We start from the raw sequence: 18,061 nt of genomic DNA, 5'->3' as shown, positions 1-18,061 counted from the left end.
GAGTTGGCTAGCTGGTAAATATTTAGGCTAGTAAACCAAAGGTTTCAAGTTTGCAACACAAGATAAGGATGCCCAAGGTCAGAATAGTGATAGTTTATCCTTAAATGGAACTTATGATCCCTTTTTTGCTATGTGGCGGGACACAGAAGAAAACATAATAGTCCATATAATTAAAGACAGTGGGTCTTTAATGGATATAAAACATAGAGACGTTAGCTAATTGACTAATTAGTAACTCAAACATGATTGTCTGTAAGTCAGAACTCTCTCTTGAACGTTAAATACCCTTTAGGTGTAACAAAGCTTTAGAACACATTAGCTTTCTGTGTCTAAGAGAAGCTACCATTATACAGTATAAAGAAACCTTTTCTATCCATAAATCTAAACTGAGATGTTGTCCCTCAAGACCAGACGCATTCTTTCTTTCTCTCTGATATTGAAACTTAAAACTGAAAAAATGAGCCTGCTAAAAACAGAAGACTGAATTACTCGCACAGATGCCCTGGGTCTGAATTCACTCAGCAAAAATCCGTGTGGACAGATAAGAGAGAAGATGGGTTGAGAGGAGGCGATGGCTCTGAGAGTTCCTGCTCTGCGGCGGAGCGTATTGTCTCAGGTTTACCTGTGTCTGTCTCCTCTCATTTCCACTCTGACCATATGGTCCTCTTCAGGCCTTCCTTATTCATGTGGCCACCACCAGCTGATTATGTAAAGAAAATACAGGCCGTCTTAATTTACCATCTTTGAAAGCTCAGCAGACAGCACACGGAAAGCAGTGTGTTTTTGAAAGAGGGTCTGGGTTTCTAGTAGAAATGGAGCTTTATGATTAAGCTAGGATGATGAAAATCAAATGAGAAGTGTGATGGGATCTCCACTACATAGCAGTATCATTTAAAGTCAACATTGACCATTTACTTTCTTAATACGGGTTCCTGTTTTCATTGTGAATGATTCATCAATGCACGCAATTCTAAAGACAAAAGTTATTTTTATAATCTTATTGTGAAGTAGCAGTTTGACATGCTCATGTAGAAAATGTCCTTTATCTTTCTGTCACAAAAAAAAAATTGTAGCAGTAGCTAAAATATCTATATACTATATTTAAATGTATTAGCAGAATATCAGAATATCTACATTTATAGCTTTTTGGTAAGCTATCAAAGAGAAAAAATATGTCTACAGGGTTAGAAAATCAAATATATTTAAAATCATAAATATTTTTTTAAATTGTTTTCAGAAGACACTTACTGTCACTGCATTTATTTGATCAGAAATACATTAAAAACATTTTAAAGTGTTATTTATATATATATATATATATATAAAATATATAAAAATAACACTTTAAAATGTTTTTAAATATATATATATATATATATACATTTCATATTTTTAAATATTTATTCCTTTTATGGAAGAGCTGATTTTTTACTCATTGATCATTACTGCAGTCTTCAGTGTATAATATGCTGATTTGGTGCTCAAGAACATTTATAAATATCGATGTTGAAAGCAGTTTTTCAGATTTTTGTGAAATATTTTTCTGACACATAGTTTTTTTAGGATCTTAAGACCTGCATTTATTCAAAATAATGCATCCGTATTAATCCATTTATGACTCACACGCACACTTATCGGTCAAATATGGGTAAATTTTGAAAAGATCACCAATAAAAGACTATTTTAAAGCTATTTTTATAAACCTTTTATTTTTTTAATTTAGTTTGTTTAGATGTTCTTGACAGTGTCGTAAACCTTGGTGCAAGTAACAAAAACAGTGTAGTATTTATAGCATACTCTTCATAAACAGTTTATAATAACCACACATTTCTGCCAGTTACATCATTTCACACAGCCAAGAATAAGCAATGTTAGATGAAAGGGTTCCGTGTCCCTGTCCCTCTATTTCTTTCTCTTTTTTTTTCTCGTCTCAGTTAACTAAAACCCCAAGACACACTGTCCTCAAACATCTCAATCCAGGGACTCGCACTGTAACCAAAGAAAGCACTACGCAAACTTCCTGAATGAAGCCATTGGAAGAGGCCAGAACAAGTCAGTCCACCAGAGACAAAGTCAATCCATCACAGAGCCATACTGCTGTGATGAAACTCACTCAAGTGAGAGCCAATTCAAAAAGTGTTGTCTTCACTTCAGAGCCGTACTGATTTTGAAGAAAGTTTCCAGCTCAAATCTGCCAGGTTCTTCTGCTTGCTTTATGCAGAAACAGAGTAAAACATGAGTACCCATAATCCTTTGGGATTGAGGGGGCCTGGGCAGTGATGTGAATAAATTTGAATGAAAGAAAGGGAGACGTTTTGTGCACTTCTGGGAGTTTGCTCAAGTGTAGCGTGTATTTGTTTGTCAGTTCCATCGACGTTGTTTCGTGAATGATGTGCTTTTCTAAGTACGGTAGACTTTGTAGTTTATTTGCATGGCAACAATTATTATTTGGGTTGTCAAATTAAACTTTGAATGATTTTTTATGTTGTAATTTTCCAATTAATTTAATTAAACATGTATCATTGTTTGTTAAAAGAATTCCCATGAGAAATGAAAGATGTACTTCAGTATGAAACGTGATAGAAACCATTACAATTAATTATATAACATTTAAAGTGTTAAATTGACAACCCTAGTTATAATATCTTTTTAAAATTGCTTTACATAAAACAACATATTTCCATCCCAGTGCTGTCGGTCTTGTTAAAAACAGAAATGTTATTCTAATTTAAGATAATATATTTCTATTGTAATATATTTTAACGTGATTATTTATTTTAATTTTTTTTTCTGTGAAGGCAAAGCTGATTTTTCAGCATCATTACTCTTCAGTGCAGAAATCTTAGTAATTTGCAGATTTGGTGCTCAAGATTTTTTAATTTCAGTTGAAAATTATTAATTTTTTTTATTTATTTATTTATCTTTTTTTTTAATTTTTTAGGATTATTTGATCAATAGAAAGTTCAAAAGAACAGCATTTATTTGAAATAAAATGATTAATAAAAAAGGCTTTGCTGTCATCTTAATGTTGTTAATTCATCTAAAAATATAAATTAATGATGAGGACATGTTCTTCGTGTCAGCATCGCATTGTCCTGGCATCATTTCCAGGTGGGGAACAGGGAAATCTTCACGGTCAGGGGTCAAAAGAGAGGACACATGATGAAACTCAGTCCTTTCCCCTGCTGTGCTGACCTTCCCTGACCTCCCTGCACAAACTCACCGGGTCAAAGAGCCCAACCCCAGGGATGCGAGTCTGTGTGTGAGTGTTTCAGCTGTTACCGAATTCTCTCATTTCCATCGCTAATCAGGCTCAGAATCCGTTGACGAACACCACAGAGACGTAGGAACAGCAGTGTGTCTGTTGTCTCTCTGATGTCATGCTTAGATTAAGGGGTCGGGGGTCCAGCATAGGGGTGTGTGTGTGTGTTCAGAGGAAAGGGGTAAAGCAGGATATTTTTTTTAGAATGATAACACGACCTCGGCGGATGACACTGAGATGTGTTTGTCAGGAATTGACCAAGCTTATCCTTGTGCTGAATCTTTACTTACTGGAGTGAAGACATGCATTGTTTCATGTGCAACATACCCCAAAGTATAAATATTTTGGTATTCACTACCGTTCAAAAGACTACAGTCAATAAAATGATTTTTTTTATAGAAATCACTACATTATTCAGCAAGTTTGTCAAATGGATCTAAATATTTAGACAGTAAAGATGTCTATTTCATTCTTGGAAAAAATCCCACAAAAATATTAAGCAGCAAAACTGTTTGATATTGATAGGAAATGTTTCTTGAGCAGCAAAACAGCATATTAGAATGATTTCTGAAGGATCATGGGACAATGAAGATTGGAGGGAATTCAGTTTTAATACAATAAATGTAAAATATATTTAAATACTAAAAGATATTTTAAATTGTCATTTTTCCCAATGTTACAGTTTTTACTGTGTTTTTGATCAAATAAATGTAGCGTTGGTGAGCATAAGACACTTCTTTAAAAACATTACAAAAATCTTCAGACTGAACTTTACTCTGACCTTTTTCCCTCATGGCATATAAACTATACAGGTAAAGTGTTCCAAGTGACAGTTTCTTTATTTTTCTCACACTCTTGACATGGTGTAAGTTTGCAAACATCCATATCTAACATTAAACAGCACTGGCTCTATCAAGTGTAGGCATCGCTCTGAGTGCAATGCATTGATTTAAAGTTACACATCACTGCGCTGGGGATTTAAATTCTACAGTGTAAATAAAATATATCACTGTTTTGCGTCTGGTCTGCAGATAAATCCACGCACAGTTAATCAAGTGAGAACACGGTATGATAATACATCTCAGACTGGAACCAGTATGAATTCTAAAGGTTTTAAGATGTACAGTATTCAGTTTCTATCGCTCGGTTCTCAGGAATATTTTTATATAATGATCACTAAATATATATATATATATATATATATATATATATATATATATATATATATATGTCTCATCATTTAGCTGTCTCTTTCTTTTTCCCTAATAAAATCATTTCTTAAATCAAAAATTTTGTTTATTTATTCATTCAGTTGCATAATATACAGTTATCATGCATGCATGCAGTCCCATTTAATTAAATATAAAATATTATATTATATTGTGTGCTATATTAACTATAATGGAAAACTTTTTCATGTTGTTGATTTTGTCTGTTATTAATTTTTTATTTAAAGATAACTCTTGGAATAATATAGTCAAAGTGTGCAATTATAGCAGCTAAACACATTTCCTGTTGCTCTAGTGAACATTATATATAAGGCCAAAGGTTAGAAATGAAAAATGAACATTTCCATGAAAACCTCGCCCTGAAGAAATTCCTGATATGCTTTGTTTGTTTTCATTTCAGGGTCAGAAAACGGAAGCGGAGAAGTTCTTTCTCAAGGCGATCGAGCTCGATCCCACTAAAGGGAACTGCTATATGCATTATGGTTGGTATTACTTAATTTTATTTCCCCTCAACTTGCACACACGGGCTCAAACGAATATTAGCTAGTCAACCAGTTATGCAAAGATAATGAGGTTATGAATCCGCACATTGCATCTACTCTAGTTTTGCTGGCGTAGTGAAATTCATGAAATACTCCACAACGTCTTGTGCAGTTTCTCCTCAACTCCATATTGACCATAATTGTTCGCATTTAGCTCTTTAGCTGCCATTTGTCTTGTAATTGAGGTTACAGTTCTAGGCTTTTTCACAGCAAGATAGATGGTACCGTGCAGAAAGTCATTGTTTCGGCGTTATCTGAAGCGTACCTGGTATACAGACGTTATTCCAGCGAGACGAAACCACCCACGCCTCAGCGAGCAGAGAGCGATAACGAGGCCTTATTTCTCAAAAGGATAAAGCATACGAGTTTTCATGTGTGTCTGCATGAATTTGATTTAGCCAAATTATAGCCTGTGGCCATTTTCTCCAACTGAGACTCAGATTATTGGAGCTCAGTTTCCTTCCCAGGGATTTTTATTATTTTTTTTATATATATCTCTCTATTTTTTTTTTTTTTTTTTTTTTAGAACACTTTTTCTAAAGACAATTATTTCCGTGCATCGCATCATTATTTTCAGTGTTAAAGGGATAGTTCACCCAAAAATTACAATTCTGTCATTAATTACTCACCCTCATGTCGTTCCAAACCTGTAAAACCTTTATTAATCTTCGGAACACAAATTAATTATTTTTTTTTTTTATGAAATCCGAGAGCTTTCTGACCCTGCAGAGACAGCAACACAACCGACACATTCAAGGCTCAGAAAGGACATTGTTGAAATAGTCCATGTGACATGAATGCTTCAACTGTAATTTTATGAAGCTATGAGAATACTTTTTGTGCGCAAAAAACAAAACATGCATGTGATTTTTTAAATTGAAATGTGAAAAATGACAAAAAAAAAACTCTCATACTGTAATAGCCAATTTTCTTTTAATATCTAACAATAATTTACATGCGTTATTATATTATTGTACAGTATACTCTCATATTTATGAAATATTTTTGAAATATAAGTACAATTTAAAATTTAAAGTAAAAGTTTATATACAATATATATATATATATATATAATTTAATGTATTATATATATATATATATATATATATATATATATATATAATTTAATATATTATATATTAATATATTATAATCCTAATAATGTTTTTTTTTTTTTTTTTGTCTCGACAAATGAGTCTTCCGTGCTTTTCTTCAGATCCTAGATTTTTATGGTTGACCTGTCCCTGGTTGCTCCCATGCATGGACTTAGTCCAGATAAACACAGCATCACAGGCTAACCCCAACAATATGTTTTCCACTCGATCGCTGCCAAGGCATCTGCGTAATATAATTTAGTACGTGTCTGATCAGACATCTTCAGAACACGTACTATCCAAAGGCCATAAAGATGATCTTGTATTTCCTTCTATTGTTCTTAAGAGCATAACCAGTGTATCAGAGAACGTGGCTTCTTCTTTGGATTTTCCGTTTCGCGTGATAGACCACCACTGTCATTTACCATAGGGAGAAAGACTCTGCTTAGTGCAGATTTTGTAATATTTTTATAAAACTATTTGTGTATGCAAATAGGTTTGTTCCCCACTATCTTCACTTTGGATTACATCGCTTCTTAGGTTTCTATTTTGGTCATTTCTCTTTGGGAAAAAATGTTTGGTTTTGGCCCAGTAGTGTTCAGAAGTGTGGAGAGCCTTTTCTGCAAATAGCAACAGGCTATTTATTCCACTTCAGTCTTGACCGATGCCTCTAGCAACGATACTGCAGAGGTTTGAGATCCCACTCAGTCCCCTTTCCACAACCTTACAGGAGTAAGCATTTAATTTGTCATGGAAACATGCATATTGTAGAAATCTCAATTGGACAAATGGTCTGTCAGATGGTTCGCGCGGCGTGCAGCGGCCTTGCTATCTCGTGTTTCACAGAATCATTGAGAGGGCAGACCAAACTATCCATCCCACAGCCAAAGGAAATATTTCACATTTGTCTTTCCGAGGGAGTAAAAGCAAATATAATATGAAATTCCCCTGCTTTTTTCCCCCTCAGGTCAGTTTTTGCTGGAGGAGTCACGGCTTTTGGAGGCCGCTGAAATGGCAGAGAAAGCCGCCCAGTTGGACAGTGAAGAATTTGATGTGGTTTTCAGTGCAGCTCACATGCTCAGGTGAGGAGGACACGCTAAATCCATACGGACATTTTTTTCCTCAGTATGATTAAATACCCATATTCCCGGACAAAGCATAAACATTTTTGTAGCACATAGCAAGCCATATTGGTTTTCAACTGGTGGTTTGCAAACCAAAAATGTTTTGTTTTTACAGGGTTGCAGCCAGCAGAAAAAAATATATATATATCTAAAATAAAAAATATATATATATATATATATATATATATAATTTTTTTGTTTGTTTTTTGTTTTTTTTATCAGTGCAAATCCAGAAATTCAACTGGACTTTATTTATTCAATTTCGATAAAGAATGGGGCGGGGTTTTGTGTTTGTTTGTTTGTTTTGTGGATACAGTAATTACTATATTGAGTTACCATCTTGATGTCCAATATGAAGTCTGGGTTCTGAAGCAATACATGCTGCACTCTAGGATGTTTTTTAATTCTTCCACCTCCCCATTTGCATGGATGCTTGCTTTCTGTTGCAGTCCTCCGCAGCACGTAATGGAAAGCCTGTATTAATACCCTCGCCTCAAGGTTTCTTTTGAATACACTTCTCATAATTACTACATGGAGTTTACATGGTGTATATAGTTACACACTTCCTAAAAAGTATTCCAGTCCTACAGCAGATTTTGCATGGTGCTTTTTGCTACAAGAACACTTGGTTGTTAATTGTAGTCTTAGGTTGTGTCCCCTGCCTTCTTGCTAGCTTGCGGTCCGACTCATTTGAAGATCAGGTTCCTAGTGTGTTTGTCTTGGAAGGACTTGCAGAAGGGTCTCGGGTGGGGGGGTGAATTTGAGTGGGGTGGGGAAGTACGAGGCTGCTTCAGATGTGCAGCTCTCAGGGGCCTGTCTGCACCTACAAGTTTGCTTCCTTACTATCATTTTCCTTGCCCTCTTCAAAAGAGCAGTGATTTTTTTTTAAACCCTGGCCAAACCGTGTCACTGCCATGCAAAGCAAAACGCCACATTTTACTACAAAACAAGTTCGCCCTTTTTGTTGTGTTTTTCTAGTATGCTAAGCTGCAGTACTTTAAAGGAATAGTTCACCCAAAAAAAGAGAATTTGCTGAAAATTTTCTTACCCTCAGGCAAGATGTTGAAGAATGTTTCTTTATATGAAAACATTGACAATTTTTTCATTATATCACTTTTATTTATTTTTTTCTTTTAATTAATTTGGCATTACAACACTTCAATCCTCTGCAGTGAATGGGTGCCATCAGAATGAGAGTTCAGACAGCTAATAAAAGATCACAGTAATCTACAAGACTCCTGTCCATCAATTAATAGAAATTTATGCTGTGTTTGTACCAAAAAAATCCATCAAGACATTTTAACCTCTAGCTATTGCTTCTAGCTTAAGTAAGAGTCCTGTATACATTTCTGAATCAGGAGTGAAATATGCTCAGATGAGGCACAGTTCAAAACACTTCTAATCAAATATGTTGGTGGATTGTCATGTGAGAGGACAACAGAGATGGACTTTTTCACTGGAGGAAGCGTTATGGACATGTATTTTGGCCAAAAGCTACAATTTGAAGTTAAAACGGCTTAATGGTGGATTGGTTTCTTACAATTACTTCACAAGATGTTAACTGATGGACTGGAGTCATGTGGATTATTTTGATGTTTTTATCAGCTGCTTGGACTCTCATTCTGATGGCACCAATTCACTGCACAGGATCCATTGGTAAGCAAATTTCTATTTTTGGGTGAGAAAAAAAGGGGTAAATTTTTGAAGGGGTATTCCTTGAAGGGGTAAATTTGAAATGCATTTTAGAGAGGATTTTAGCTTTCTAACAGTCGTCTGTTAAAAGCCTCTCCTTCTTAAAGTCTAAATAATCTCCTTTGAGTGAGTGAAGTGACATTCAGCCAAGTATGGTGACCCATACTCAGAATTTGTGCTCTGCATTTAACCCATCCGAAATGCACACACACAGAGCAGTGAACACACACACACACACTGTGAGCACACACCCGGAGCAGTGGGCAGCCATTTATGCTGCGGCGCCCGGGGAGCAGTTGGGGGTTCGATGCCTTGCTCAAGGGCACCTAAGTCGTGGTATTGAAGGTGAAGAGAGAACTGTACATGCACTCCCGCCACCCACAATTCCTGCCGGCCCGGGACTCGAACTCACAACCTTTCCATTGGGAGTCCAACTCTCTAACCATTAGGCCACGACTTCCCCCGTGCTTTAAAGCACCTCTTTTGTAATTCTCCTTCTTATACAAATACATTTCAAGACAGTTGCTGTCAGACTTCAGATAAATTGCTTCCAGCCAATGTTGCTCATGTTTTTAATCCATAGCTCTCCATTTATTTGTGAGGAGTTCTATAGCTTATTTGAAGCTTTCATGTAATGTAGTTGTACATGGTTACATCCATGGGTCATGAATTATTTTATGCTTTTTCTCGGAAGGTTGGTGACCACTTTGGAATGAAATAATGAGTAGACTGTGGTGGGTTGGAGGAAAAGTTTGGTTGCCAAAAATTAAAAAAAATTGGTTTATTGTATTTTGGAGATTTATATCTGACTTAGGGAGGTCCAGTTGGTGCTGTCTTTTAGATTTTCACCATATATCCATGCAGTTGTGGTCATGAAGACCAACACAGTCCTAGCACAGTTTTGACTCGGTGTTTAGGGTGGTCACTTTCCCACTATTGATTTTAACAGAATCTTTTGTCCCTGCAGACAATTGTGGTCATGATCAAGCCCCATTTTATTACGTGCACATGAATGTGAAAATTACATAGACTCATCGTTCAGGAGGAAAGGATTGTAAAACAGAATTGTGGAGAGGGTGAACAGTAACACATGGTTTTGGTTAAATGCTTAAGTCCACTGTTGAGAACCAGTCACCCACATAGGATTTAATGTAACTTTTTTTCTTTTTTTCTTTTCTTTTTTTTTTACAGGTTTAAAAGTTAACAGGTCATTTTTAGCCATGTGCATATTCGGAAAAGGTCGGGCCAGTTAATTCAGGAAGACAAATCATTAAAATGAGGGATTTTCAAACTTTTTTTGCTCATTCATATTGCATGAGAGAGAGAGAGAGAGAGAAAAAAGTAAATGTCACATGCAATATGTTATCTTTATAATGTCATTCTACTAAATTGAATACATTAAATTAGTGAATAACATTATTTAAAATATTGAGTAATGTTTCAAATATTTTTAAAAGCAACCAATGTTATTCTCATTGTATTCATTTTAATTAGTGAGTTTTCTTTATTTGTTTTACTTTATTATATTGTTTTATTATTTTGCTTTATTTTTGCTGACCCAAAAACCAACTGGGCATCAAATAGACAAAAAAAAGTCACTGTTCTAGATGAGCTGTTTTCAGTAATTTGTAAATATAGGCATGCACACCATGCAGATTTGTCAAGTCACATTTTTATTCTACAATTAGAATCAAAGAACATAATGGTTTTGGATGCCCCTTCTGCTTTAAAAGTTATTCTTATTGTTTCCTTGAATATTTTAATTATTATTCTGTTTTTTATTTTTAGTGGATAAACTGTAAGGACATAGACGGCGCGTGTGTAAGGCTGGGGAAGGCTTAAGCCTGTGTTATACTTTACACTTCCGCAAGTCCACTATGGACCGCTAGGTAGGCGTGACATAAAAATCGTCCTCGGAGAGTGTGCGGACAAGTACGTGCGGTCAGCAGGTTTCAAAATCACCATTGCACATGCACAGGCTGTCTGAGGTAGCCCGTTGCTACTCGAACCTGTACAATCTGTCAATAAAACAATATAAAGACAGCCAGATGTGCAATTGTTTGTTCACATGTTTGTTGTGGAGCGGACCATTATCGTACGCTTTCAGTTGTATAAATACAAGTAGTCCGCGTCCATGTACTTGTCCGAATTGCTCATGTGGAAAGTATTACACTGGCATTTGCCTTCCCCTGGCCACAGGGACTTGGGGGAAAATGCCACTAAATTTGACAAAAATGCCCCTGCACAAACAATTTTAATCTATTATGTCTGTTGCTAACAAAGTGAATATGAATGGACAGTGTCGATTGCAGCATTAAATTAAGATCTGCTCATGTGGCACCGTATTTGATTTAGGCATTTTAAAGTGTTGCGCATTTTAACCAATTACACACAATTCCGTTGAGCTTAGGAATGCAATGGCCAATCAAAAGCGGATTCGCTGACTGAATTCCAGACTCTTGTGAATTCTGTCATCATAAACAACAAAGCACAGATGTATGTGCAATGTAAAAAATATATTCATTTCACAGTGTATACAGCTTCATGATTATAAAGATAGTTTTGTTTTTTTTGACAGTGCTTAAACTTGCAATAGATCAGTGTTAGTGATAATGTCACTTTCTATATACAACTTATTCGCTGTTTGGATAACCATGGAAAAGGAAACGTTATATAGCCTAATGATAAATTTCTGACATTTTTATTCAATTGTAATCACGTTAAATACAAATTCAGCCCCATTAAAAAAAATGTTTAGCCTACATGACACCCATGTCTGGTTCTTGCCTACAAGTACAGGTTTATGATGTTTAATAAATTTGGCTGCTTTTAGCCTTACCTTGGAGTTGCTTCACCATCCGCCTTTGTACTGTATAAGGACATTGTAACCTACTTCTATAACAGCTGATTTTTCACAAACTAACTTGAAAAAATGACCCAAAAGTGTCATCTCTTACTGTACAAAGGAAAAGATAACACCATGTTTAGCTGTTCGAAATTCACCACGGTCCCAAACAGGATGTAGAAAATGGGATTGGTAGATGTTGCAAGCCGAATTCAAACTTGTCAGCTATTGCATATGTCCTAAACGCAACTTTTGATATCTGCAGCTTTGCTTGTATAAATTTCCTCCTGAATTGTATTTCAGTCCGATGTCTTAATTTATCTTCTTCCTCATTCATCTCTCTGTCAAGGTTAAGAAACTGGAATGTTTTCCACACATATAATTTATCCATCATCTCACTGAATGAATATTTCAAGTACAGTACATACATATTTTCCCTTAATTAAAAACAATTTCTTGAAACGTTTAACCCTAGCTTTTTTCAGCAAAGAGTCTTGCTGAGGATGAAGGAGGGTTTATAAAATCGGCCAGTATAGAAAAAGTGGTCATTTATCATAAATAAAGGAAATCTTCAGCTCTCTTTCATCATTACAACCCAGCCTTTCTTGGCCGACAGTCATTGTCTCCATATTGAACTCTCTTCAAAAAGAAGATATTGCTACCAGCAGGTACAAGCAGCTAGAGGATGGGTTTTTTTTCCCATGGAAAAATAAAACCTTAGAGTTGTAAAGAAGCTAAAGATCTTCAAAGAGCGTCCAGTAGGTTGTAGGTCATGACCTAAGAAATGAGGGCACATTTTCTGCTCAAAAATTGTGAAGTCAGGCATTTTTATAACCCTGTTTGGCTTCTGCCTAGTTTTCCATGGCATTGAAGTTGGTTAACAAATAGTCCATGGTTTAATGGCCAGCGATAAACTTGTGCAACAGGATGAAGTAACATGCTATGTTTATTTGCTCTTTCAGGCAAGCCAGCCTCAATGGTGCTGCTGAGAAGTACTACAGACAAGCAGCCAACCTGAGACCCAATGTAAGTACCTAAGCCGTGCTGCACATGGGACGTCTGCATTGCACACACATGGTAATTGACTTTAAATGATTGGTGTGACTCAACTGCTCCCCATAAGTTGTATCAGTGAACAACTGTACAAGCTCTGTTGGCAGTTTTGGGGTTTGCATAAAAAAATAAAAAAACAGTCTCATCAGTCATCAGTCTCAAACTTTAAAGAGACGCAGTGTGTCAGGGAAGTGTACTGTGAAGTTAGCAAAACACACAGTTGTTTGATTTCTTTGGAATATGTGGATGCGTTTGGTGTTCAGTTTGCAGCTGCCTGAATAAGGAAGTTGCCCTGTTCACCAAACAGAAGAGCAAAATGAAAAAATGGAAATGTAGAAAATTGGCAATATGTTGGATGGCTGATTTGAGGCTCAAACCTGTTAGGTCAAGTCAATTTTAGATTAAGAAAATGGGTTTGTGTTGTGTTGTGTTGTTTTTTTTTTTTTCTTTTCTTTTCTTTTTTTTTTTTTTTTTTTGTTGTTTGTTGTGTTTTTTGTTTTATGGAATGTCTAATTAACCTTCATTAAAACATGAGTGGAATCAGTTTCAAATTAATTAAATGTATTTGTTGATTTAGAATTATAAGAATATAATTCAATTTGAATTGAAAATGTAATAATTATTATTATTAATACAAATAAGTTATTAATTGCTAATTACCATACATTATTCATTTATTTATTATGATTGTCCTTATTTTATATAATAAATATATCTCTTAGTGATGCCTATGTATGCTTTTGGGTATATTCAGGGCATATTTGTTTCAGCGACTGTCAAACTATATGCAAACTATTTTTTTCCTTTACATTATTACTTTGAAGTGGACTCAGAAACATTACTTATGAAGTTATTTGATTCTAGTAGTAAACCTTCCTGTTTTTCTAAATGCTGCCTTTATTTCAGTGTTGTACAGTGCCTGGACATTTTGTCTTCAGGGATGTTTGTCTCCTTAGCAGCTGTTTCAACAAAAGTCCCAAGATCCTATCCACATCTGGTACCGCTGATGCTGTGTCTGCATGCCAGGGTGGTGTTGTGAAGGGATACTGTGCGGTTAGAGTGAAGGGTGAAGAGGAAGCAGGGAGGTCAGGAAACTTCTTGAGGCCACAGCAGGGTAGTTTCCCCTCCGCTGCTGACTTCCTCTCACCTGACACTATCTAGAAAGGCTCTATGTTGTGGTGACGGTTATTCATAGTTTTTGGCTGGTAAAGGCACAAGGACTTACTCTACAGGAATCTAAAGTGGTGGGTCTCTACAAACATCTGGACAACAATTTAAACGTTACACCCATCTGAATAGTATACAAACACAAATATGTGAATACAAATATGAATTGCAGGGCTTGACTTTTCAATATAATTTAAAACAAAAATTAGTTTTTTTTTTTTAATTCAGGTGTTACATGCTGTAATATGAAGCTGTTTTCACCCTGCTTTTTAGACTTTTTTATGAATATTACGTACATCTTTTCACATTTTTTGAAGCAGCTTTGTTTTCATTTGATTATTTTTTTACATTTGATATAAAAATAATATAAAATTTAGGTGAGTTACTTTCATTAAAGAATTTAAATGGGTAATCCCATTACAATTTAAAAACAAATGCATTTATTTATTTATGAAGGAAAAATACCTTTATTATGATTTACACTATCACTTTAGGGATTTAAAATAAATCATTCCATTATTTTAGGACTTTTGGGGTCATATCAAACCCCAATTTTTCATATATACACTTTTAAAAAGTCAGTCAAATTAGGGTCCTGTGTACTGTTGATATGAAGATATTGATTTTTCACAGGTGTTTGCTATCTTGAATTATATATTGTTTTATGTAGGGCTTTAGGATTAAAGAAAACATCTGTAAACTGAAAATGTACTGACAGAAGTAGATTTTCCATTTTTCTAGATTTTTTTTTTTACTTGGATACTTGAAGCTTGTAAAAAAACAGCCGATTATAGCTTAGAATATATTAGGTTTTGGTATATGTGTCACTTAAGCGCAGTTAATGCCACAGTTTGCAGTTCATTTGTCCCTCAGTCTCATTTTGAGGTTTGATATCGCCGTGTTGGGTCAAATAGTGCTAATGTCTTTCTTATGCGTTGTGTTATTCCACAACGATCGTCTCCTTCTACATTTCCGTGTGAGAAAACAATGGCAGCTGGCCTAAAAAGTCAGTTAGTGTTAGTTTTACTCTCGTGAGTGTTGGATAATATATGACTCTCTCCCTTCAGAGGTGACAAAGCAAAGCATGAAGCATGTCCAAAAAGGCTTTAAATTGAAATCACATCACCTTCTTGGAATGAAATATTTTTGACATATTAAATGTAGTCATGCCAGCCTGTGTTTTAGCCCCAAGTGCTGCAACAAATATGTTTTGTACGTCCAGCTCGGGACTCTTGGAATGTTGGATTTAGTTTAGGTTCAGTTTGATTTACGCATCTATTGAAATCTCCTTATGTGAGAAGAATCAGCGTAGTCAACATATTGTTTCCATTGAAGCCTGATGCATTCAACATCACTCATGTAACCCTGACATAAGTAAAACAGATGATGTGCGTCCAGGAGAGTTATAGACTGTAGAATGACAGCGAGATTCTGGTTAAATTTATCGACATGTGAACCTGAAAACATTTCAGAAATGCCAGTGATTCGCTGGAACCTGGTTTGCTTGAGAAAAAGCATGCAAAAGACATTATTTGCTTCCTTAAAGTGTCTGTTTGGTGTTTTTCTACCACAGTATCCCGCAGCCCTCATGAACCTCGGAGCCATTCTCCATCTCAACGGCAAACTCCAAGAAGCGGAGGCCAATTATCTGCGAGCCTTGCAGCTGAAGCCGGATGACACCATCACTCAGTCCAACCTGCGGAAGCTGTGGAACATCATGGAAAAACAGGGCTTGAGGACCATGGCTCCTTGACTTGGACATATTTGATGGAGCACCTTCACTGAGCTTGTTCTCTCTGAGCTCTCACTAATGAGAGGTAATCAGCATCATAGAGCTTCAATCCTGGGTTACCTCACGGGACGCTTGAACATATGAGAGCAACTACGTCTGGTAAAACCAACAATCTAGAACTGTGGAGCTCCCCAGACGTGTCAGGAGTTGTTAACTTGAAGTGGCCCATAGATACATACTTGAAGTCTCATGATAAATTTGATTTTAATGAGTTAGTCAATGCTTAATAGTCTTGAAGGGCAATATTTGCCCTTAGGCTGTATGAAATTGCGAAGGAATGAGAGTGCTACAACCCCCATGAGGCTATACTCTGCATGTACAGTACATTTCTTCATTCATATGATTGGAATCATTAATATTTAATGAGCACATCATGGCTGGTGGAAACGCGGAAACAAAAATCATATCATTGAAACATCAACAAAATAATGAGATAAATAGACCAAACATTAAATAAACGTTTCTCACTGTAAAATACAAGCATTCTTTGTGTCAAAATGATCGATTTGTGAGGTTGTAGACTTAATGATACTGTACATAGTAGCACGGATGATATGTGAAGTTTGCGGAATTTTTTGCGAATGCATTTGCACGTTCCATCAACTTTCCACCGATCCAGACACGCCTGCCCACGACACTAGATCATTTTTTGGGTTCAAGAAATTGGATCCTTTTGATTAATCTTGCCAAAAATGATAGGAAAACAGGAAAGGAACATTCGATAAGCTATATATAGCCTGAAAGAAATTGAACTTGCAAGCTCTCTTTGCCTTACTTTGCGAAAATCTGTTCTGTTACAGAAGGATCCAGTGGGTTTTATTTACTTGTTGCATTGCTAATATAAGATTGGGATGGAAAATGTTCACTTGTTATAAAATCACATTCAGCATTGTGTTAATTCACAATTACACTACCGTTCAAAAACTTGGGGTCAGTTTTTTTTTTTTTTAAGAGATTATTACTTTTATTCAGCAAGGATGATTTACACTGACTGAAAATGACAGTAAAGACTGGAAAGATTTCTATAAAAATAAATGCTGTGCTTTTTATTCGTCATTTAAAAATTTATCACTGTTTTCATAGAAATAAAATACTGTTTTCAAGATCGTTAATAATAAGAAATGCTTCTTGAGCACCAAATCAGCATATTAGAATGATTTCTGAAAGATCATGTGACACCTGAAGACTGGAGTAATCAGTCGGGTCAGCATCAAATTTTTTTTACATTTTAATAATATTTCACTTAATTACTGTGTTTTTACTGTATTTTTGATCAAATAAATGCAGCTTTTGTGGGCACAGGAGACATTATTTATTTATTTTATTTTTTTTACATAAAATCCCAAATTTTTGAAAGGTAGTGTGTTTATTAGATCTGAACTTTAGGATCGTGGACATTGATTCGTTCTGCTGGCAGTGTCCTTTGACTGAATTGATTCAACAGACTGGTAACTCCTAACCAAATACAATTCCTCTCACTTATTGCACTCGTCTAACAATATACAGCTATAGTTTTGTAAGGGATTGTTTATATGTAATGTTGGTTTAATATTTTTCTTCTATGTTCGAGTGTGTAAATGGAACCTAATATATAAAATGACACATTACACAGTGTGATATTGTTGTTCAAACACAGAAAAAAGTGAGCCAGAATCATTATATACAATTACTTGTTTAGAATTGTTTAGTTCATTCTGCAATGACTTCATAATTGTCTTTGCTCATCCTTAATTGTTTCTGATTTCCAACTTTGTATATGTAGTGAGTAGGAATAATTGGTGATCCCACCAATTAATTTGTAATTGTTTTTAAAAAGGATTTTTTGTGATATGAGCCTTCTCACGATCACGTTAAGTAATGAACTGAAAGTTTTGACCCAAAAAATGAAATTCTGTTGTTTCTCGCCCTCAAACCCATTCTGTTGAACACAGAAAAACTGCGAAATTAAGAAAAAAAAGGTGGATCTGCTCAATTCAATTACAGTGGAAGCTTTCAATCTTCAAAAAGGACAAAAAAAAAGCGCCATAAAAGTTAGTTTTTATTTTATTTCAAGTAATTCATAGTGGTTTTTATTTTAACTGAAGGTTTCAGTTAACTATAATAAACCTGTCTGTCATGTACTATATTCCACATTTTCTGAAGCTATGCTATAGCTTTGTGTGATAAATTAGTATAGAAATGTCTTATAAACTTCTCATTTGATGCTTTAGCAAAATTTCAGTCCCTCATTCATTGCAATAGCATGGAAATGAGCAACCGAG

The 18,061-nt window shown here is 35.3% G+C and overlaps 1 protein-coding gene across 1 annotated transcript in view; it reads left to right on the top strand.

Annotated features, from left to right (window-relative positions):
• The window catches only part of tmtc2b (transmembrane O-mannosyltransferase targeting cadherins 2b), a 111,426-nt gene extending 93,630 nt beyond the window's left edge, over positions 1–17,796 (top strand). The window contains exons 9-12 of the mRNA XM_059506763.1: positions 4,892–4,973; positions 7,095–7,209; positions 12,751–12,814; positions 15,582–17,796. Coding sequence (XP_059362746.1) covers positions 4,892–4,973; positions 7,095–7,209; positions 12,751–12,814; positions 15,582–15,761 — 441 coding nt within the window. The 3' untranslated portion in view covers positions 15,762–17,796. The remainder of the gene's footprint in view (positions 1–4,891; positions 4,974–7,094; positions 7,210–12,750; positions 12,815–15,581) is intronic.
• Positions 17,797–18,061: the final 265 nt, after the last annotated feature.

The sequence above is a fragment of the Carassius carassius genome, chromosome 23 (assembly GCF_963082965.1).
Source record: "Carassius carassius chromosome 23, fCarCar2.1, whole genome shotgun sequence".
Classification (NCBI taxonomy): domain Eukaryota; kingdom Metazoa; phylum Chordata; class Actinopteri; order Cypriniformes; family Cyprinidae; genus Carassius; species Carassius carassius.
Note: the sequence above shows the minus strand (reverse complement) of the source record. Positions and strands in the feature narration are given on the sequence as shown.